The sequence below is a fragment of the Rhinopithecus roxellana genome, chromosome 1 (genome assembly GCF_007565055.1).
Source record: "Rhinopithecus roxellana isolate Shanxi Qingling chromosome 1, ASM756505v1, whole genome shotgun sequence".
Taxonomy (NCBI): Eukaryota; Metazoa; Chordata; class Mammalia; order Primates; family Cercopithecidae; genus Rhinopithecus; species Rhinopithecus roxellana.
Genome location: NC_044549.1, coordinates 93017922 through 93043176, shown reverse-complemented (window position 1 = coordinate 93043176; position 25255 = coordinate 93017922). Strand labels below are relative to the sequence as shown.

Below are 25255 nucleotides of genomic sequence, written 5' to 3'. Positions count from 1 at the left end.
TGGCGATCATTAAAAAGTCAGGAAACAAACAGATGCTGGAGAGGATGTGGTGAAACAGGAATGCTTTTATACTGTTGGTGGGAGTATAAATTAGTTCAACCATTGTGGAAGACAGTGTGGCAATTCCTCAAGGATCTAGAACTAGAAATACCATTTGATTCAGCAATCCCATTACTGGGTATATATCCAAAGGATTATAAATTATGCTGCTATAAAGACACATGGACACGTATGTTTATTGCAGCACTATTCACAATAGCAAAGACTTGGAACCAACCCAAATGTCCATCAATGATAGACCGGATTAAGAAAATGTGGCACATATACACCATGGAATACTATGCAGCCATAAAAAAAGGATGAGTTCATGTCCTTTGCAGGGACACGGATGAAGCTGGAAACCATCATTCTAAGCAAACTATCACAAGGACAGAAAATCAAACACTGCATGTTCTCACTCATAGGTGGGAGTGGTACAATGAGAATGCATGGTCACAGGGTGGGGAACATCACACACCGGGGCCTGTCAGGGGGTTGGGGGAGGGATAGCATTAGGAGAAATACCTAATGTAAACGACGAGTTGATGGTTGCAGCAAATCAACATGATACATATATACGTATGTACCAAACCTGCACGTTGTGCACATGTACCCTAGAACTTAAAGTATAATCATAATAATGATAAGAAGATAACCTCAAGGTTATGGTTTTATTGCCCTGTAGAACATTAACCATTTTGCATCTTATTTCAGGATTCTTTCTTTCAGTGACTATATATTCTTGGTCCTGCAAGTTCTTCTTCGAACTAGATTTACCATCCTGCTTTTTCTTTGTTAATGCGTTTTAAATAAATCTTTAACACATGTTCAAAAAAAAAAAAGAGAGAATTAAGTTTAACTCTTATAATGGAAATTTCTGACATGACTCAGTTGATGCCTTTCAAAAGTGTATCACATTTTTTGTGATGATCCAAGGTCTTTCAATGAATAAGCATTCTGAACACTATACACTGTATATGTAAATAAAATCTCGAACTCAATACACAGATCCTAGTATACATCTTGGAACTTGATTTTACTTTTTTACACTGAGTTCATGATAACCAATTTTCTTGTCATTTGACTCAAGGAATCTAGAGAGGCAGATGTAAGGATATTATCGAGTGCTTTTCTATAAAATTATTTATTGATTTACAGAACAAGGCCGGCTTCTCCAAATTTTCTTCATATTACTGATGAAGAAACACTCTAATAACACTCTTCTTTATTATTTCAGAGTCCATAGAACAATGCATTTTCAACAACTTACTCTTCTGATGATCAGGAAGTCTGTGATGTGATGTGTTGGAGATGCATCAGTCACCATTTCAGAAAACTATTTTGTGTATATATTTAACTCTAATGTCTGCACATTTGTTTGTTAGAAAGTGATTCCTATCTTTCATATCATTTGAAAAATTTTCTTTCATCTCTCCTTAACTGCTTTAATTTTAACAAAACATCAGGGACAATGAGACCTCAGAATGGCGTTGTTGATTTTACAATGAAATTAACAGCCCTGTGCTGGGCTTGCACTTGGCTTTCCCATGAAGCGTTCTGGCCCGTGGAAGCTGGATTAATAAGCTACAACTGGCAGGTGAGAAGAATTAAAACTCTTTCTGAAGTAGGGATGAATAGACATACAAGTGGCTAACAAGCATCCAGCATTCTTCTGTATACAGAAATACAAACGTAGATTACATTGTATTGTACAGTAGATTGTATTTACCATATCTTTTGGTATGGCTATGGTTCTAAAATGATCTTTCACTAAAGACAAAAAATAGGATGGAACTTATCAAAGAAAAAAATATGTGTCCAACATGTAAACAACAAATAAATGACAGCTTTCCAAGTTCTAAAGTATATATATCTTTCAGTTGCTAAAGGTTTTATTTTACATAAGTTTGCAATATTAACACACCCAAGAATCTGTAACTATTTCACCTTAATTCAAACCCAATCTACTCATTCCCATCTGTCTGACTGAATTTTGGCAAGAATCACTAATATAAACCTGTTTCATTTACACTGTAAAATTGTTTAGGAAGATCTACCAACAGTTGTTTTATGCTGTGTTTATTCTTTTCAATCCATAAATAAGCCTGCAGCTTTGTGGTCAACTATATTTTAATTATGAATATAACCCACATTCTACTGTAATAGCAAATGTGAAGCTGCCGAAACACCTCTCAGAAAATACATGCAGATGAGTTAAACACATTTGCTAATTCCACTTTCCTGGCTTTTTATTGCATATTGGTGACAAGCTAAGGAGATGTCTTTGATGAGTGACAGCCACTGGTCTAATGTAGCAGTATTCAGAATGTGGCAGCAACAATTTTGTTTAGTTTCAAAGTAGCAAAGAATGAGTAACTGCATTTCTTCAGAATGAAAAACTGCATTTCTTCAGAATGAGACTGAAGGCTTTATGGTCGCAAGACCCTTTTACTCTTTTTAAAATTATAGAAGACCCCAAAGAGCTTTTGTTTATGTGGACTATCTTTACTGAAATTTATCACACTAGAAATTACAACTGAGAAATTATTATATACAAGAACATAAAAGCAAACATTCCATTAGCTACCAGACTATGTCATCATCCTACATCATGTAGCTTGCAGAACACTCCACATACACTCCTGAGAGAATGAGAGTGAAAAAAGTAATAAAAATCATTATTATGAATATAGTTTCAACTGCATGGATGCCTTGAAAGGGTCCAAGCCCCAGACCACACTTTGGGAACTGCTGATGTATACCTGAAGAAGCCAAAGGATATTGTTTCATTATGTAACCACATCATACCGATATCATCTGAATCATTTTATAGATGAGAAAACCTGAGTAGGATGTAGTTAAATAATGACATATGCAAATGTACTTCACACAGTATCTGGTACATAGTAAGAATTCAATAAAAATCAGAATAAGAATTCAAAAAGAGTTTCCTTTTTCAATCCATCATCCATTTAGGAACCAAGATGTCCTAATTCTTTCCCAACTGCAGTTCTATATCTTTACACCAAATAAAAACCCCAGCTGAGGCAGGGTTTATTTTATAAGGTAAATATTTATGAGCAATTTATTCTGTGCTATGAATATATAATAAATGCTATTTTATTCATTTGGTATATTAAAATTATTTTAAAAGACTGCATATCAAAATATAAGTGGATTCACACATTTTCTTTATATTAAGTAGTATATTACTAAATGTTTAAATTTTCCAAGAATAATATTTTCCTTATTCTTACCTTTAAAATGTGTAGATGTCTATTTTCTCTTTCCAAGTGAGTAAAACTTTCTTTATATTTTAATCTAGGAATTCTGGAATTCACATTTTGGATGGTTTGCAAATTACTGCAGGTTAGTGTGCAATATGCTTAGTTTTCTTCTATGTTTGTTTTTTAATCCATGATAGGTTAATGACTCCCCTAGAATCTTCAGGATTTATTAAGTGTTTTTCTCCCTCTCTGCCTTCTTCTTCTACTTTCTAATCCTAACGTGAAGGCACTTGGATTTCCTCTTCTCTCTTCTCTTTTTTGCTACTCTTCTTCCCTGCTTGCTTCTAAGTTTTAGTGTTCTCAGAACTTAGATTTATCACTATAACCAACTACTGACAATGTTCCTGTCTTTCCATTTTCAGTTGTTTTCAGTAATGTTAGCTTTCCACAAATTTGTGACTAATAGGATTATGGTGGAACTACTTGTGTAAAGGTTTTAGTTTTCTAAGTGCTTTACTAGCCCATAAAAAACAATAACTTATTGTGGAAACTTAAACCAATCATGCCGTTTTTATTTGTTTATAGTTGTAAATTATCAACATGACCAAAACAGAATGGTTTCTTCAGATAAATATGGCTCAGAATTTAGCAACAATTTACTCACTCAAAAATGGTATCTAACTCAGTAAAAATAAACTCTAACTCATTAAATCTAACAATAAAACTCAATAAAACTACAAAAACACTCAATAAAAAATCTAAGTCAATAAAATGACATGTTCTTACTACTCATCAAGATCTTAGATAACTGACTTAATACAATGATTTCATATAAGGTCATAAATATTTTAGCTTGGTTTAAATTACAGAATGAATGGGTTTTAGTGTTTTAAATGAAAGCATCTCTTGCCAGGAGTGTTTCAAAGTGTCATTTTGAAATTACAGACCTTAGAGATGAATAAGACCTTGTGTAGCCAATCTAATGAAGTCATTTTACACATGGAGGGCCTGAGGGATACAGTGTGTATGTGACTGGCTAGTGACTTTGGAAAGTGGCAGAGCTGACTTCTGGTTTTTCCCTTTTCACTGTATTAGGTTGCCTTTAGAGTAAAAACTGTTTGAATTGAAGGGATTTTAGAGATCATCTAATTCAGTGTCATTTTATTTATTTATTTATTTAATTTATTTATTTATTTATTTGGAGTTAGGGTCTTGCTTTTGTGACCCAGGCTGGAGTGCAGAGGTGTGATCATAGCTCACTGCAGGCTTGAACTCCTGGGATCAAGTGATCCTCTTACCCAAGCCTCCCAAGAAGCTAGGACTACAGGCATGTGCCACCATGATGGGCTAATTTTTTAAAATTTTGGAGGGATGGGGTCTCACTATGCTGCCCAGACTGGTCTTGAACCCCTGAGCTCAAGTGATCCTCCTGCCTTGGCCTCCCAAAGTGTTGGGATTACAGGCATGAGCCACCACACTCAGCCACAATCATTTTATAGATGAGAAAACCTGGGTAGGATGTGGTTAAATACTGATGTGTGAACATGTTACCTCATACAGTATTTGGCATGTAATAAGAATTCAATAAAAATCAGTTTCCTTTTTTGGCCCATCATCCATTTAGGAACCAAGATGTCCTAAACCTTTCCTAACTGTTGTTCCATATCTTTATGTTGAATAAAAAGCCCAACTAAGCAAGTGTTTATTTTAGAAAGTAAATATTTATGAACAGTTTATTCTGTGCAATGAGTATATAATAAATTAGTACTATTTTTTCATTGTATATATTAAAATTATCTTAAAAGACTGCATATCAAAATGAGTGGATTCACATATTTTCTTAATAATTAAGCAATGAATTACTAAATGTCTGAATTTTCCAGAATACCCTTTACACAAAGGAGAGATAATGATAAATAGTATCTCCTTTCCCACACTGTTATACCTTCTTGCCTCTCCATGTATGTGGCTCACATTGATGTTGGAATAAGGAAACATCAGGCACTGCTTTGAGAGCCAACACCACCTAAGGAGTCAGAGTCTAATCTGAGGTCTGCCACTTACTAAGGGATGACCTTGGCAAGTTTTACCAACCTGTAATTTCTATATCTGCAATATGGCCATAAAGAAGCCCAATCTTACAGGATTGCTCTAGGGATCCGAAGATATGCATATATAAATAATCTGTAAAATCTTGTGTCTACACAATATTACATGGTATAGTGAAAAAAATAAACAATTAGAGAATGCAGGAAATCTGCATCCTGGTGCCAGATCATCACTGTCTTGCCATGACACCTTGGAGAAGTCACCTTTTTGTAAAAATCTGCAAGATGCAAGGATTAAACTAGATCAGTGTCTCAAAGAATCAATTTGGAGAAAGGAACATGGGGCAAAGCAGCCCCACTTTTATCTACTTTCTTAGGCTTTCAAATACTATATCATCCTTCGGGAGGCTGAGGTGGGAGGATCACTTGAGCCCAGGAGCTCAAGGCTGCAGTGTGCTATGGTAGCACCACTGTACTCTAGTCTGGGTGACAGAGGAAGACACTTTTCCATGAAGGAAAAAAATTCACATTATTGTATCACCTAAAAAAAGGTTCTGCTGAAATGAAATAATAAAGTTTCAACAATTTCTTTGAAGAAGATTTTTTTTAAAATTACCTTGCATCCTTCACAAGCATGAACTCCATAGTGGAATCCAGAAGCTTTATCTCCACAGACACGACATTCGATTGCCATGAGGGAGTTTGAAGGCTCTTCATGAGGCTTATTGTAGAGCTGAGTCTTCTCAGAATAATAAGGTGGAGATGCAGGCTCCACTTTGATTGCACCTGTGTATGGAGACATGTGAGAGGATAATTACCCCATGAAAACAGTCCTAAAAAGGCAACAAGGCAAGCCACCAAAGTACACCTTCATGCTGTATTTGTATTGTTTCAGTGTAAAAGCACAATGGAGCACGAAAAAACACTGGAGTTAAGGCAAGAAAAAGAAGGCTTTGTAACCACAGGCAAGTTACAACATCTCTAAGCCTCACCTATAAATATAAAATGGGAACGAGAATTAAGTCTGTGGTTCTATGACCCCCCCCAGTACCCTGCAATACTACAGCTCTAACAGACAACATAGAGGATTTGATACCAAGAAGCTTATTTTGCTAGGAAATGTTCTGTCTTTGGTATTCATCACAATATTAAATTATACATTTTATTTAAATATTGCATTTTATAAGTACTTTGAAACAACTCTTGCAAAAGAACCACAGAAGGAATACCGCTGTGAAAAGGTCATGGTATGCCTAGCTTGAGATGCATGAAAAATAAGAGCCCAGGTTACCATTAGTGTTCAGTCAAAAGAGGTGGTTTGTGAAATAATCTTTGACAGAGCGTGGCGGAACTTATGGAAGTAAGCCCTACCTTTTACTAGTTAGGCTCAGGGCTACTAAATTTCCATATTAGGCTCTAACTGAAAACCACACAGATAAATATAACTAAGCATATTATTTATCTTAAAAAACCACTAGAAATACAGGAAGTTCTGACTTGTCAAGTAATGATTGCCGATTACATAGCGGTGGCTTTGGAAAACCAGCATGTCAGCCCACACATGATAAAAATCAAGGAAATAGCATCACAGAAATACATTTTATCTCAAAAAGTACAGTACTAGTTTTTCTTGAGTCTGATGTTTTGATGTTGATTTAGTTAATGGCATGATAATTTATCAATAGGCTACAATGTTAAAACAAATTTGTGCTCAAAAGTAGGTTTCAGTATAAACTTCTGAAAGGACATAACAGAAAAAATGTACTGTAGTGGCAGTAATATAGTGAAGATAAGTTATATAATATAAGGTGAGACTTGGAGTTGTTACTTATTAACTTATAAGGGGCCAAAAGAATTCAAAGTTTGGATGATGGACTCTTAGCCTGAGATACAACTGGCAGTGTAATCAAGGCAGAAAATGTCCCTAAGAAAGAAGCAAGCAAGAAAGGAAAGAAGAGAGGAAGGAAGGAGTGGGGGAAGGCAAGATTGACCTGGGGCCAGCTTCCTTTCTTGCATTTCGTAGATATCTAGTATTTCATGGATAAATGGGTGAATAAATGAATGGTGAATGCCTTCTCTATTAGAATTCTAGTCTCTGGAGCACTATTTACTACAGGGTTACTGAGAGATAAGTCCAATTCCAGTCTTAGTAGTCTGAAAAGTGAAAATAAACATCATACTTTGGTACTCTTGAAGTTTCAGGTCATACTTATAATCCGCAACCATCGGATCTGTTCTTGTGAATGGAATGTCTTCATAATGTGGAGTAGAAATGCTGGAGAAGTCAACAGTAGTGAAGGGCTTGATGTCAAAGGAGTGGGAGTGGTCGTCCATTACGGAGAGATCCACGGAGCTGATCCCAAAGTTGGTGGGCCAGAATGGCATCTCTGTGTCAACCATGGTAATTTCTGAAAGGAAAAATAGACTAGCTGTGAAGTTAAGTCCCAGAGAACACAACAATCTCAGAGTTTCAGAAAGAGAAATGAAAGAGTCTTTGGCAAAGTAATCTCATCTAGGCTCTCACAACAACAGAAAAGAACATAACCACCTTCTTAGTGCTGTCCAGGCTGTTTTATGATAGAAAGGAAGTCACCCTTTACCCAAGTATCATAATAGAAAATCCTGAAACAGTGCAGACACATACAGTGTCCATATAAACGCCTTGCCAACAGTCCTGCTCTCGTTATCTTCTACAGAAGGTCATCAATTGAGTCTGTTAATGACTGCTGTTATTTAAAATTTTGTCCAGTTTTATTGAAGTATAATAGACAAAAATTTTTAAACTTAAGGTATACAGGCTAGGCATGGTGGCTCACACCTGTAATCCCAGCACTTTGGGAGGCCAAGGCAGGAGGATCACCTGAGGTCAGGAGTTCAAGACCAGCCTGACCAACATGGCAAAACCTCATCTCTACTAAAAATACAAAAATTGGCAGGGTGTGGTAGCACGCCTGTAATCCCAGCTACTTGGGAGACTGAGACAGGAGAATCACTTGAACCTGGGAGACAGGGGTGGCAGTGAGGCGAGATCACACCACTGCACTCCAGTTTGGGAGACAGAGCAAGACTCCATCTCAAAAAAACCCAAACCCAACCAAACCAAACCAAACCGAACCAAAAAACAAAAAACCCCAAAAAAAAAAAAAAAAAAAAACTTATACGGTATTCAGTGTGATGTATTTACTATGAAATGATTATCACACTCAAGATCACTTCACACAGTTACCTTTTTGAGTATGAATATGTATAGTGAGAACACTTAAGATCTACTGTCTTAGCAAATTTCAAATATACCACACAGCGTCACTAACTATAGTCACCATGCTGAAGGTGACCTATACTTAGGTCTCCAGCACTTATCCTGCATAACTGAAACTCTGACAGACATCTCCCCATTGCTCTTGCCCTCCAGCCCCTGGCAAACACCATTTTACTCTCTGCTTTTATGAGTTCGACTTTTTTAGATTCCACATGTTAAGTGAGATCATGTGGTATTTGTCTTTCTGTGTCAAACACCACCCAGTTTAATCCTCTTAGCATAATGTCCTCTAGGTTCATCTCTGTTGTTGCAAATGACAGGATTTCCTTCTTTTTTAAGGTTGAATAATATTCTACTGTGTGTGTACATATATATCTGTATGTGTATATCTGTATGTGTGTATATATATTTTATACATATGCATATATATACTGTGTTTTCAAAAATCCATTCATCCATTGACACTTAGGCTGATTTCATATCTTGGCTATTGTGAATAATGCTGCAGTGAACATGGGAGAGCAGACAGCTCTTCAACATACTGATTCCATTTCACTTGGATATATACCCAGAAGTAGGATTGCTGGATCATATGCTAGTTCTATTTTTAATTTTTTGAGGCAGTCCATTCTGTTTTCCATAATGACTATACCAATTTACATTCCTGTGAACAGTGTACAAGGGTTCCCTCTTATCCACATCCTTGCCAACACTTCTTACCTTCTGTGTTTTTGATAACAGCCATTCTAATGGGTGTGAGATGATATCTCACTGTGGTTTTGATTTGCATTTCCCTGATGATTAGTGATGGTGAGTACCTTTTCATATATCTGTTGGCCACTTGTATGTCTTCTTTCTAGAAATGGATATTCAGGTCCTTTATCATTTTTTAACTGGGTTATTTGTTTTCTTGCTATTGAGTTTGTTGAGTTTCTTATATATTTTGGAATATTAACTCCATATCAGATGTACAATTTGCAATCCATAACTCCGTATCAGATGTACAGATTTCCCTATTCTATAGGCTGACTTTTCACTTTATTGATTATTTCCTTTGGTGTGAAGAAGTTTCTAGTTTGATGCAATCTATTTATGATTGTTTTTAAAGTGTGCACACGGTTCCAGGACAATTTTACTCTCTTGAAAGTAGAAGCCCAAAATATTTTTCTCTTTAGGATGAAATTTTTCCTATTCTACTTGTATTCATAATGCTTTTGTGTAATAGAAAAGTTGGCAAATTACATATAGGTAAATGAACTTCTTCTTTACTTGCATCCTAAAATAATTTTGTTCTTAATAACACAAAAATAAAAAAATTTTAAAGGGAAAAATTACTCAATTATTATTTCTGTACTATGAAATATTACTCAAATAATTATCTTTTCTGTGGATACACCTTTTCTTTTTTTTTTATTTTATTTTATTTTTTTTTTTTATTATACTTTAAGTTCTAGGGTACATGTGCATAACGTGCAGGTTTGTTACATATGTATACTTATGCCATGTTGGTGTGCTGCACCCACCAACTCGTCAGCACCCATCAATTCATCATTTATATCATGTATAACTCCCCAATGCAATCCCTCCCTCTTAAAGAGGAGAAAGTTTTCCCCACATTGAGAATAGAAAGGTTACAGAGATTTGTGGAAACATTTGATCATACCTGGGAGTATCAAAATCAGACTCTAGCCCAGCATTAATTTTAAACCACCCCCAAAACAAAAACAAAACAAAACAGAGATAGAAACAAGAAAACACATAAAAGACAAAGGAAAGGCTGGGCGTGGTGGCTCACGCTTGTAATCCCAGCACTTTGGGAGGCCGAGGTGGGTGGATCACGAGGTCAGGAGATCGAGACCATGGTGAAACCCCGTCTCTACTAAAAATACAAAAAAAAAAAAAAAAAATTAGCCAGGCATGGTGGCGGGCGCTTGTAGTCCCAGCTACTCGGAGAGGCTGAGGCAGGAGAATGGCATGAACCTGGGAGACGGAGCTTGCAGTGAGCTGAGATTGCGCCACTGTACTCCAGACTGGGCGACAGAGCGAGACTCCGTTTCAAAAAAAAAAAAAAGGAAAAATACTTATATGGATTCTAAGGCCACAGAATAGCAAGTTTCATGAATCATCTGCCCAATATCATGTATGCCGCATGCATTTTTCTAAACATGATTTATTGTCACAGTAAGTGCAACAAAACTCTTTTGGTTCACTTCATGTGAACTTGTGAGCCACCGAGTGTGTAGACTGGAAAACTTTCTGCAATAGGTACCTGGACTCTGTTTACCTGAAACCAGTTCATTATTCAAAGTAGTACCAAAAAAGCAGTCATAAGTATTTTAAATGTTGACCCTGTGGTCAAAAACACCAGCAGAGAGCTGTGTAAATTTAGGACTGCTCACACTGGAGACAGAGAGGAGCTGCTCATAAACTCCAGGACTCCTCAAATCACAGGCGTATCTTTCTTGTTTGCAGTCATATCCCCACTGGCTAACAAAGGGCTTGTCTCATAGTAGGTGCTCGTTAAATATTTACTTATTAAATACTAAATACGTTGATGACTTAATGAGATAGCTGTGAAGTTTTAGCAGAAGGGGCAGGGAAGGAGGGAAGCAAACTGGTATTGATCAAGCACTTCCAATGTGCCTGGTACATCCTACCTTTTCTTCTGCATAATCTGAAATATGATTCCCACTTTATAGATAACCAAGCTAGGACCAAAGAAGTAAAGTGAATTGCCCAAAGTCCTCTAGCTAGGAAGTAGAAGATTCAAACTCAAGACTGACCCTGAAACCCTGTTCTGTATATATAGTATCCTCTTGATTCTCTCTGATGAAACAGGCTTATGGAATAGGGGCCACTCTCTTCTGTATATGTGTACATGGGCCTCTTGCTTTTCCTTTTTTTTTCCTTTTATTTGTTTATCATTTTTTTGGAGCAATTTTATTTTAATGCCCTCACTTTAACACCACTTGCTTTTTCTTACCAAGAAGATTGACAAGAAATTCACTCCAAAGGCAAACTTTTGCATTAGCTAAAGATTGAAGATTTCAGCTGTGATCTTCATAAGAAAAAATGCCTTGAGGCCGGGCTCCCGCCTGTAATTCCAGCACTTTGGGAGGCCAAAGAGGGTGGATCACCTGAGGTCAGGAGTTTGAGACCAGCCTGATCAACATGGAGAAACCCCATCTCTGCTAAAAATACAAAACTAGCTTGGCGTGGTGGTGCATGCCTGTAATCCCAGCTACTCAGGAGGCTGAGGCAGGAGAACTGCTTGAACTCAGGAGGCAGAGGTTGCGGTGAGCCAAGATCGTGCCATTGCACTCCAGCCTGGGCAACAAGAGTGAAACTCTGTCTCAAAAAAAAAAAAAAAAAAAAAAAAAGCCTTGAAAATATAAACAAGACTAGTCCTGTGAATGTGCGTCTGTGGTTTCAAGAGGACTAATTAGGTACTGTATGGGTTCACATGTCTATCTACATAAATAAGTACCCAAACAACCTTAAGTTATCTGTGTTTCCGTGTCAACACTGCACACCAAAAAGGGAAATGTGTACTGGTGATAGCTAAAGGTCATTCTAGGTCTCAATGACATCCAGAGAAAAGTCTGTACTCCTAAGGACAGGGCACCCATCCAACAGTGTCCTTTATTTCAAAATTCATCCAAACCTGTCTAACGCAGGTCATTCCATTTACTTTGTCTGTCTCCTTGGCAGGCTTAATTTTCATTTATTTCTGTACCTACTTTTCTTAGTATAACTTATTTTCATATTAAAGTATATTTCCTTTGTCTACATTATAATATTCACAAAGGTGGATTTATCACCTACTTCTCACTATGCTATTGCAAAGTTTTCTGTATACAGAATAAAGGCTGACAAAGTGAGTTAAAGGTAGTGGATATGCTTCTGTATGAATACTGGGAAAAGAAAATAAGGATGCAAAAATATCTGGGGTGGGAGAGAAATTGGTTGCTCATGATTTTACTGGTTTAATTTTGCTTTCATTTTTAACATAAAACTTCAGTGACTCCCTTTCAATCACAGCCATGCTTCTTTCTTTTCTCTCTCTCTCTCCCCCCGCCCCGCTCCCTCCTTCCCTTCCTCCCTTTTAAAGAGACAGCATCTCACTGTGTTGCCCAGGCTGGTCTCAAACTCCCGCGTTCAAGTGGTCCTCCTGGCTCAGCCTCCCAAACTTCTGGGAATATAGGCGTGAGCCACTGTGCTCAGCCAAAGCCATGCTTCTTATTACAAAAATCATATCCCTAGGGGTTATGTATTATACTGTGGAAATTCTGGGAAAATTTTTAATGTCAAAATAGGCTTCTATGTGTTAAGGAAAGAAGGAAAAGTTCATGTAATTTTTAAAGATATTATATGAAATCCCTAGAAAACTTTGTACTTGTAGTACATCTCGTGGCTAAAAGGATGCTGTTTTCTGTTTTTTGTTTTGTTTTGTTTTTCATAGTAGCCTTTATTTTTGTTAGAGCAGTTTTAGGTTTACATAAAAATTGAGCAGAAAGTACAGAGGTCTCATAAAAGCCCTTCCCCAGCCTCCTGTCCCCTCTCTACAAAACATGGTTTTCCCCTATTGCTAATACCTTGCACGGTGTAGTCTAACTGCTACAACTGATGAACCAATATTGACACATTATTACTAACGTCCATGGTTTACATTAGGGTTTGCTCTTTGTGTTGTATAGTTCTACTTTATTTTTATTTATTTATTTATTTATTTATTTATTTATTTATTTATTTATTTTTTTGGTGGCATCTTGCTCTGTCACCCAGGCTGGAATGCAGCGGCGTGATTTTGGCTCACTGCAACCTCCACCTCCCAGGTTCACATGGTTCTCCTGCCTCAGCCTCCTGGGTAGCTGGGATTACAGGCGTGTGCCACCATGCCCAGCTAATTTTTGTATTTGTAGTAGAGAAGGGGTTTCACTATGTTGGCCACGCTGATCTTGAACTCCTGACTTCAAGCGATCCACCCACCTCTGCCTCCCAAAGTGCTGGGATTACAGGTGTGAGCCACCATGCCCGGCCAAGTTCTATGGGTTTTGACAAAGACATAATATCATGCATTCATTAGAGGATCACACAGAATAGTTTCACTGCCCCAAACATACCCCATACTCCACCTATTCATTCCTCCCTTCCTCCACCCAAGAATGGTATGTTTTTGCTGTCCTCTACCAGTAAGGGCATACTGGTGGAAAAGCAGGAGAAACACTGGCCTTTTAGCTTGGCATTCAAGGCCCTCTATGTCTCAGCCCTAACTTACTTTTTCAGTCTTATTTCCTCTGGTTATCCCAGACCTCACTCCCATTCTTGGCATCTCTGGCACCTGGGCATATCATACTACCTGCCCAGGTTCAACATGCCCTGCCTCTTTTAGTCATGCAGGTCATCGAGGCTGCTGTGTCTTCTTCCTACTCCTCACCTCTTCATGCCACAAGCCTGCTTGTCTTTCAAAACCCAGTCCAAATGTTACTTTCTCCGTGAAACCATCTATGAATCCTCCAACTTACAAACACTCCATTCTCTGTGTTCCCACAGCACTTTGTACCCCCTCCTTTAACTCGGATATAATCATTTGGATAACTATCTTCACCATTAGATTTCCAGTCTGGAGCAAAAGGACAGTATCGAATTATTCTATTTTCCCATGTGCATATTCCATGCACAGTTTTTTTTTTAACCAAATTCTTGCCAATTGATGATCATATTTTATGCAGAAGAGTAAATTTTCATTTTGCTACTGAAGATGGAAAAATAACAATACTTTTTCAACAGTTTAGTTTTGTTAAGACTTAAGTTCCCTCCAAAAAAAATGTTAATCTTCAACATTATCAATAAAATACAACTTAAGCCATAACTGTTCCCCCTCAACGACGTATATTCAGTTTTTTCTCTTTTGCTGATTACAAGAGGAAGGTTGGGGTCCTAGATGATTTTCTTATTTTTCTAAGTTGAAAGGACAAACTAAGAAAGAAAAACAGCTTGCCTCTTCATCTCTATGAAAACATTGCCCAAACACACTTCTCCCCTTCCCCCCTGCCCTTCTCCCTTCCCTTTTACTCTGGGACGCCTTGACCTAAACAACATTATTCCATGGACCATAGTTACTGGGAGGCACAGTGGTTCCCTAGACATTTTATTTTATTTTGACTTAGAGATGGGTCCAGAAAGCCTGCTTCTAATTTTGTCTCTAGAAAACATAAGCTACTGTTTCTGCCAAGCTGTAAGTTGAGGAGGTGTTTTATGTTACTCCGTGCAATTACCCATGAAAGAACAAATGAACAAAATATTTGCATGAACAACAACCCTTCTCAGTAACAAGAATGGGTCTTAACTCCCCAGCTGGTGACACTGAGTTGTGTTGCATCAGGGGTATATCCATTAATTTCAAAACCTTTACAGTGTTTCAAGCAGGCAAAAGTCTTTAGGCAGAACTTGTGAGCAAGGACATGGATGTGTGCCATTATCTTAGACCTTCAGACTTGGCTTTAAATGCTGTTATAGTCAATGCGCAGACTTTTCACAATACTCAAAGGATGAAGTAGTTCAACAAAAATACAACCAATTTCAAGCAAAAATAAAGTAACTTCTTTAATCTGATAGGCATTATTATTTGGGAGCATGGAAGTGGGTTGCAAAAGATGCTAAATTACAAAATTGAACACCAGAAATATATGCTTTACCTTTGGGGTTTTATGTTGTCCCTTATGAAGAGAAAAGAAAAACTATGATTAAAATAGCTGGTAAAATGTTGCATCTTCTTCATATTTACATTGGCTAGTACTAACAGGACACTAAATCTGTGCAAAGCACTACACCAAATACTGTGCCTGGATTGTGTCATTTAATCCTCACAACCAGCCCGAGGAAGTAGGTGCACTTATAATTTACCTTACAGATGGGAAAACTGAGGCATGGACCTGGAAGTAAGTAACTTGTCTGAAAGTACAGTTACTAAGCAGTAGAACTGACATTGAATCCAGATGGTCTGAAGCTCCATAGCCCACACTTGTGACTTTACACTGAATACTGGTTAGAAAAACATTATCTCTTCCTGATCTTCCAGTTCTATATTAAACAATTATTTAACAGTTCCAACAAACCTTCACTGAACACCTATGATGTGCCAGGCAGGCAGGGAGACAGGGGATGTACTATGAAGAGTAACTCTCAAATGAAAGCTTTATTAGAGAAACATGTTCAGCTAGGCAACAAGAGTATGTACCTGAAAAGCCTTTCATAGGTCCTTTGTAGTTTTGTTGGAAATGGCCTTAAAAGACACTTAACTGCTGATTTTTCAATTCCTTCTCATTTGTTTCAGGTTAATGTTATGGTACTCATAACTGTGGTTCCAACTTGTTTATCCAGTCCATCCTTACTGATTCATGCAGACCAAGATCACTCTGCAGTGTAAACTGACCTGGGAATTTACTAATTCCTCTCCCATCATGACAGCTGATATCCAGAGACAAGAATCATCCTGAAACACTAGAGCAGAAAAGGCTGTTTTGAGATCATCTGAGTTCTCATTTGATAGATAAAGAAAATGAGGCAAAGTGACCTGTTCAGGGTTTCCTGGTGACCTAGAGGCTGACTGGACAGGAGCCCAGCTTGGCTCCTCTGAGCCTGGCATTCTCAGCGCCACGTTATCAAGTTGATACATGTAAAAATGCTGAAAATGGAACTTTTAACCTTTGCCACTTTTCAGAGATCCAGATTTATCTTTGGCGGGTCTTTAGTGAAGGCATATGAATGGCATCAGATTTATGAAGGAAAAAGTATCATGTAAGGAACCATTTCCCGGATGGCAAATTATCACAGAATAAAATGCAGAAGAACTAAATCTATAACAGAATTTGTTTCTAACGAAAGTCATGGACTCTGAATTAATCAAAAGGTTTAGGGAATAGTCTAATAAAATAAGCATTATCTTGGTTCATTTTTACATAGTAAGTACAGATATACAAATTTTATGTGTTCGTTTGCTTTGCACCGTTTGCTGTTCTGAATACTAACGGTGAAGAAGGATGGGCACAGCCCCATGTCAGATGCCCGAGGTTCCAATCCAATCCTATTGCTGGCAGTTCGGTGATCTCTTCATATCTAATCTCCATCTGTAGGATATTAATATTATCTCCTTCCTAGAGTTGTTGTGAGGATTAAATTAGATAATGTATGTAGCACTTACCATAGGGCTGGATACTTAATAAGTTCTCAATAAATATAATTAATATTAATAGTATAACAGTAATTTGTGTACACACTAGTTACCAGAGTACTACAGTCATATAAAAGGTGGGCTAAAAGCCTTCAACACTACCACTAGGGGACAGGAAGAGGAAGAACCGCCAGCAAAGCCCTATTGTTTAAACAGGACTACGCCTAAAACAGATGTCCTGTTTTAAAGGCCTCTGGAAAAGGAGAGTCCACAGCTCCTCTTGGTTACTCATTCCAATGCTTAATTGCTCTTTAGCAGCCAGGAAAGTCTATGTCTTATCTGGCATTTCCCCAACTGTGTTATACATATGTTAATAATGTTCCTTTAAAAATAACTAAAAACAAAAAAAAAAATCTGGTGATCAAGTAAATTTAGGCAATGCTAGGTTAAGCAAGGTTAAATAGGTTTACTGTGAGGCTTCTTAAACTAACAGGCTAATGTTCATGAGAATACACAAAACAGAGAAAAAAGCACAGTGTGCAATATTTGAGGAGTTTAATATGTGATGGAATATAGTTTGAGAAATGATGATCTAACCTATGTTAAAGTTTGCAGCTATCTCTTTTTTCCCATTTTTGAAACATATAGTGATCATCCTCTGCACATTTGCCTTTTATCACATGTACTTGAAATGTATTCCTAAGTTGTTCCTCAGTTTTTCTTTAACTTTAGAATGACTAAGACCAAGGATTTATGTTGGTTTAAACAGTAACAAAACCCAAGAGAGAAAGGATTTCTTAAACCACACAGAAAGGAACACTGTGAAGATTAATGCCCCTTCTATAGAGATGATCATAAGTACTTCCTGACAGGAAAAAAAAAAAAGTACCATAGAAAGGATCAGGAATCAGAATGACATTGAACTTCTCAACAGTAACATTAGAAGCTAGAAAATCAATAGAACAATGTTGCTAAAATTCAGAGAAAAAAGAATTTCCAACTTAGAATTTTAGACTTAGCCAAATCGTCCATCCAATATGAGAGTAAAGACATTTTCAGAAAGACAAGGTGTCCAGAAAAGTTACCTCCCATGTACTCTTTCCCAGAGTTCCCCACCAGAACCAAGGAAGAGAAAAGATGGGACCTGGAAACAAAGGATCTGAAACACAGGAGAGGGGTGGAAGGTAGTCCCAGGCTACAGATGCAGAGCAGCCTAGAGAAAACGCAGGAGGAAGAAGGCCAGGTAGGATCACCTGAGAAACCAGAATGCCTGGTATGTTTGACCACTTTGAGAGGAGTTTTTATTACTCTGTCAGAGAGCTTGAGGATGAATTAGTGACGAGCACATAGCAAGAAATGACAACAAAATGAGCAATGACTAAGTGAAAAAAATTAACTCCAGAAAAGTAAATAGCTAAGCAGGACAGGAAACAGAATCACAGCACACTGCTTGGCTCAACCCTAAGTAGCACTTTCAGTTATTACAATGTAAGCACAGACAACTGATTTAACCTCAAATTACAAGTAACTACACTATGAAGACGGAGGGGAGGGAGAAGTATGTGTTTTGGAAAAGGGAGTATGGTAGTAAAAGGACTAAATTATTATCTTCCACAGTAAGAAGTCAATGAATAAGAATACAACTTTAAAAATAATAGTTTAAGTATGCTATGATGATTATTATCATTTTTGAGACAAGGTCTCTCTCTGTTGCCCAGGCTGTCGTGCTGTAATGTGATCACAGCTCACTGTAGCCTCAAACTCCTGGGCTCAAGCAATCCTCCAACTTCAGCCTCCTGAGTAGCTGGGACCACAGGTGTGCACCACCACTGCTGGCTAATTTTTGTATTTTCCGTACAGATGAGGTTTCACCATGTTGCCCAGGCTGATCTCAAACTCCTGGGCTCAAGTGATCTGCCCGCCTTGACCTACCAAAGTGTGGGGATTACAGGCATGAGCCACTATGCCTGGCCAATAGTGTAAGTATGTTATTCTAGAGATAGGAAGGTAAATGCCAGAAGAAATATGTGAAAGAGTTAAAATCATTGCCTATGAGAGCGGGATTTAGCTGTGGGACTGAGGATCTCTTCTTCACTGAAAGCTGCAGCTATGTACAAGTGTTATTTAGATAAAGGTAAAAATTAAGCTAAAATTCAATATTTTTTAATTGTAATATCTTTCCATGATTTCTCCTAACAGAGGGAGTAAGTCTGTTCCTTGCATGTGTTACCATCCTCTTAAAAGCGATTATCATGCAATCATCTGGAAAACTGGAGAAAATTTTAATGTAGTTTCAAGTAAAATGAAAGAAAATCAGAAAATAGTTTTGATACTTGAACAACAAATGGCTCTCCTTTTGACTCAAGCATTTAAAAAATAAATTCTACCAACTCACTTCTTTTCCTTCACATAGTATCCTGAGTTTTGTTTAGTGAAGGAGGAAAATACTCTGGAGCCCATCAGCAGAAATACAATTTAGTAACAATAGCTAACAATTATTAAGTGCTTGCTGTAAACAGTCCTACGTTGTTATACACAAATATTATTACCACCTAACAGATGAAAAATATTAGACATAAAAAGGTTAAGTGGTTTGCCCAATGTTAAATAGGTATTGGGGCTAGAGTTTAAGTTCTGTCATGGTTTCTCTGAATATAGAACCTTTATTTTGGGCACCATGAATTAAGAAAATGATTAGAGGCTGGGTGCGCTGGCTCATGCTTGTCATTCTAGCACTTTGGGAGGCCAAGGTGGGAGGATCACCTGAGGTCAGGAGTTCGAGACCAGCCTAGCCTACATGGTGAAATCCCACCTCTACTAAAAATACAAACATTAGCCAGGCGTGATGGCGCAGGCCTGTAGTCCTGGCTATTCGGGAGACTGAGGCAGGAGAATCACCTGAACCCAGGAGATGGAGGTTGCAGTGAGCCGAGTTCATGCCAGCACCCTCCAGCCTGGGCAAAGAATAAGACACCGTCTCAAAAAAAAAAAAAAGAAAGAAAAAGAAAAAAGAAAACTATTAGAAATTAATTCTTTGGTGTGTCATTTGCTTCTTCAATATAAACAAATGTATTTTCATTTTATTGTCTACTTAGACTATATTCAAAACCAAATTCGATGTTTCTGTGGTTTGATTTCCCATTGATAGCTTTGAGATTGAAACATTGCAATATGTATCTTTAGATACAAATTTCTTTATAATAAGCCAGAAGGTCTCACAGAAAATTTTCAAATTCAGATCAACAAAGAGCATTAGAAAGACCATGTTTTTTATTATTATATTTTATTTAAATAATAATTCTTTTTTGAGGCAGGGTCTCACTCTGTCACCTAGATTGGAGTGCAGTGGCACAATTATGGCTCACTGAAGCCTCAACCCCACTGTACTCAAGTGATCCTCCCACTTCAGCCTGCCAAGTAGCTGGGACCACAGGCATTCACCACCACATTCATCTAATTTTTTGATTTTTTTTTTTTTTTTGTAGAGGCAAGGTCTCATTATGTTGCCAAGGCTGGTCTCAAACTCCTGGACTCAAGCAATCCTCCCGCCTCAACCTCCCAAAATATTGGGATTACAGGCATGAGTCACTATGCTGGGTCCATGTTCATTTTAAAAAGCACATTTTCTCTTGCATGAGCCACATCTTGTCTAGGGAGTTTGCTTACGCTGGTCCTGAGGTATCAGGACACAGAAAAGATTACAGGATTATGCCCTCACCAATATAACCATTTCTTCTGCTTCCTCAGCAAAAATTCACTATGGTCAAACTAGCTCAAGCTTGGTTCCTCTGCTAAAAGTACCTTCGTACATTTCTTTTTTTTTTTTTTTTTTTTTTTTTTTTTTTTTTTTTGAGACGGAGTCTTGCTCTGTCGCCCGGGCTGGAGTGCAGTGGCCGGACCTCAGCTCACTGCAAGCTCCGCCTCCTGGGTTTACGCCATTCTCCTGCCTCAGCCTCCGAAGTAGCTGGGACTACAGGCGCCCGCCACCTCGCCCAGCTAGTTTTTTGTATTTTTAGTAGAGACGGGGTTTCACCATGTTAGCCAGGATGGTCTCGATCTCCTGACCTCGTGATCCACCCGTCTCGGCCTCCCAAAGTGCTGGGATTACAGGCTTGAGCCACCGCGCCCGGCCGCTTCGTACATTTTTAAATGGAGATGTTACTAATAATCTAATTAGGACTAAGGCTAAATCTGTTGAACAGTTGCTTTGATTTAGTTGAAATTATACTTTGTCTACCACACACAAGTAGCACATGAAGAATGAACGAAAGTCATTCAGAAATGAAAGAGGGGTATCATTACAGATCTCACTGACATTAAAGGATAATAGGCTCTATGCTCACAAATTGATAATCTAGGTGAAATGAACTCATTCCTTGAAGGACATAATTTTCCAAAACTCATACAAGATGAACTAGACAAATGGAATAGGCCTACATTTATTAATGAAATTGAATCAATAACTAATAACCTTCTGAAACAGAAGGCACCAGACTGGGTTCACCAAACATTTAAGGAAGTGATTTCTACCAAACATTTAAGGAAGAAATTATACCAATTCTCTGAAATCTCTTTCAGAATATAAAAGCAGAGGGAATACTTCCTAACTCATTCAATGAGGCTAGAATTACCCTAATACTAAAACAAAACAGACATTACAAGGAAAATAAACCTTATAGACCAATCTCTCATGGACAGAGATGCAGAAATCTTTAACAAAGTATCAGCAAATTGAATCTAATAATGTATGAAAAGAATTATATACCATGACCAAGTGAGATTTAGCTGAGGTATGCGGGGTTGGTTCAACATTAGAAAACAAATTAATGTAATCCATCACACCCATAGGCTAAAGAAGAAAAATCACATGATCATATCAATAAATGCAGAAAAAGAATTTGACAAAATAAGAGAACTTTCTAAACTTGATAAAGAACATCTACACACAAAACCTATAGTTAACATCATATGTAAAGGTGAGAAACTCAAGCTTTTCCACTAAGATTAGGAATAAGGCAAGGATGTCTTCTCTCACTACTGCTTTTCAACATCACACCAGAAGTCTTAGCTAATGCAACAAGACAAAAAAAGGAAATAAAAGGGATACAGATTGGGAAGGTAAAAATAAAACTGTCTTTGTTTGCAAATGACATGACCTCTATATAAAAAAATCCAAAAGAACAGAAAAAAGTCTCCTGGACCTAGTAAATGATTATAGCAAGGTTGCAGGATACAAGGTCAATATACAAAAGTCATAATGCTTTCCTATATACCAGCAATGAACAAGTCAAATTTAATATTAAAAACACATTACCCCCAAACGGACATTACATTTTCCCCATAATGTCTGCTCTGTTTTACATTAGCACCCCCAAAAGTAAAATACTTAGGTATAAATTTAATAAAATATATATGAAACCTATACAGGAAAACTATTACAAAACTCTGATGAAAGATATCAAAGAATGAAAAAAATGGAGAGACACTGCATGCTCAAGGATAGGAAGACTCAGTATTGTCAAGATGTCATTCATCCCAACTTGATCTATAGATTCACTGCAATCACAATAAAAATCCCAGCAAGTTATTTTGCGGATATTGGCAAACTGGTTCTGCAGTTTATATGGAGAGGCAAAAGATCCGTAATAGCCAACTCAATATTAAAGGAGAACAATAAAGTCGAAGGCCTGACACTACCTGACTTCAAGCCCTACTAGAAAGTTAAAGTATTAAGATAGTGTGGTACTGGCAAAAGAATGGACAAACTGATCAAAGGAGCAGAACACAGGGCCCAGAAACAGGAACACATAAATGTAGTCAGCTGATCTTTGACGAAGGAACAAGGGTAGCACACTGGAGCCAAGAGGATTACTTGAGCCTAAGAGTTCAAGATCAGCCTAGACAACATAGTGAGACCCTGTCTCTATAAAAATTTTTAAAAATTAGCTGGGTGTGGTGATGTACTGTGGTCCCAGCTACTCGAAGAGGCTGAGGTGGGAGGATCACTTGAGCCCAGGAGGTTGAGGCTGCAGTGAGCCATGATCCAGCCTGGAGACAAAGTGAGACCCTGTCTCAAAAACAACCACCACCACAACAAACTATATGAAAGAATTTGATATAATTCAACATTCACTCATAATTTTTTTAAAAATAAAAAATTTTTTTAAAATTTTTTTAAAAATAAAAAACCTCTTAGGAAGGAGAGGGAACTTTGTTAGTCTGCTAAAGAATACCTATAAAAACCAAACAAATAAACAAACAAAAATCCTAGAGTGGCCATTATACCTGATGGTGAAATATTTAAAGCTTTTCTCCTGAGATCAGCAACAAGGTAATGATACTATCATTACTTCTACTCACCACTGTACTGGAGATCCATCCAATGCAACAAAGGAAAAAGATACAAAAGAATTGGAAAAGACGAAATAAAACTAAAACTAACATTACTTACAGATGACATGACTGTGTTTTTTTGTTGCTGTTTCTTTTTTTTTTTTTGAGATGGAGTCTCACTTTGTTGCCCAGGCTGGAGTGCAGTGGCATTATCTTAGCTCACTCCAACGTCTGTCTCTGGGTTCAAGCAATTCTCCTGCCTCAGCCTCCCAAGTAGCTGGGATTACAGGGGCGTGCCACCATGCCTGGCTAATTTTTTGTACTAGTTACAAAAAATGTAGAGAGAGGGTTTCACTATGTTGGCCAGGCTGGTCTCAAACTCCTGAGCTCAAGTGATCCACCCACCTTGGCCTCTCAAAGTTCTGGGATTACAGGCATGAGCTACCATGTCGGGCAGACTGTGTTTTTAAAAATCCATTATAGTTAAAAACTCCATTATAGTTAATAAAATAATTTAGCAAAGTTGCTGGGTACAAGGTCAACATTCAAAAACCAATTATATTTCTATAAGCTAGCAACAAATAGAATGTGAAATTTAAAAATTATTTTTGCAACAGCATCAAAACAATCAAATACCTACGGGAAAAAATCTAACAAAATATGTGTAAGATCTCTATAATGAAAACCCAAAAATACTACTTAAAAAAATTAAAGAAGAAATAAGTAAAAGGACAGTCCATGTTCATGGATTGAAGGACTCAATATTGTAAAGTTTTCAATTATTTCCCAATTTATCTATAGATTCAGAACAATTCCAATAAAAATCCCAGCATTTATGTATGGTATGGTAACTGATATGCTGAGTCTAAAATTTATAAGGAAGTTCAAAAGGCCAAGTGGCAAGGCAATCTTGAAGGGGAAGAGCAACGCTGGAGGATTTATGCTACTAGATATCAAACTATTTATAAAGTTACAGGACTTAAGGCATTCTTAATTGGTGCAAAAATACAATGCAATAGAAGAGTAAGTGCAGAATAAATCCCAGACTTATATGGTCACCTGATTTATGACAAAAATGTCACTGCTGGGGAGTGGGGAAAGGATGATCTTTTCAATAAAGGAAGTAGGTCAATTGGATACCCATATGGAAAGAGATAAACCCTTACCTTACTACATATGCAAAAATCAATTCTGTTGGAATATGCATCTAAATGTGAAGTATAAAACCAGAAAACTTTAAAAATAAAACCTAACACACTTTATCAACCTTGGAGGAGGCAAAGCTTTCTTCAAAAGGATATAAAAAGCACTTACTGTAAAAGAAAAATCTAGTATATCAGACGATATTGATTAGAAATGTCTGCTTATTAAGTAAATGAAAAACCACACAGAGTAAGAGAAGATATTTATAATACATGTATCTGACAAGGTACGCTTTAGAACATTTACCTAAAGTACTCAATATAAAAATGGGTGAAAGACTTGAACAGGTACTTTACAAGAAAGGATAGCCAAATGGACAACAAATACTTCTTAAAGTGCTTAATTTTTTAGACATCAGAAAAGGGGAGATTAAAAATAGAATATGATACCAACACACCCACCAGAATGGCTAATGTGAAAAAGACAGAGAACGCCAAGTACCAGTGATGGTGTGGAAGAGCTAGAACACTCACGCATTTCTGGTACAAGTATAGATTCCTAGAGCCCTGTTCAGAACTGTTGGCAACATCTCCTGAAGCTCAACATACTCTATTATTGGCTGAACCATATAGTTACCAGAAATGCATATGCTCCTTCACTAAGAGACCTATAGGAGAATGTTCATAGCAGTACTATTTGCAATACTGAAAACCATCTGAATGCCCATCAACAGTAGGATAAATATGTTGTGATATATTTATACAGTGAAACACTATACAGTAATGAGAATGAAGTACAATTACATTCAATAGTGTGATTAATCTCACAAATAAATGCTAAGCAAAAGAATCCAGACACAAAAGAGTAAACTACGTATAATTCTATTTACATAAAATACAAAACCGGGCAAAACTTATCAATGAGTGAGAAACAGAATAGTCACAGGGCTTCTGGACTGCTGGTATTGTTCTGTTTTTTTTTTTTTCTTTTTTTTGTCTGGGTGCTAATTTCACAAGTATGTTCACTTGTGAAA

General features: G+C 37.3%; 1 protein-coding gene across 5 annotated transcripts in view; it reads right to left on the bottom strand.

Annotated features, from left to right (window-relative positions):
• PPARG (peroxisome proliferator activated receptor gamma) overlaps positions 1-25255 on the bottom strand; it is a 148801-nt gene that overhangs the window by 48678 nt on the left and 74868 nt on the right. For all 5 annotated transcript variants that reach the window (XM_030928015.1, XM_030928014.1, XM_030928017.1 and 2 more), the window contains 2 exons: positions 7495-7722; positions 5931-6100 (listed from right to left, as the gene is read on the bottom strand). In XM_030928015.1, the coding sequence (XP_030783875.1) occupies positions 5931-6100; positions 7495-7714 (390 nt within the window). In that variant the 5' untranslated portion in view covers positions 7715-7722. The remainder of the gene's footprint in view (positions 1-5930; positions 6101-7494; positions 7723-25255) is intronic.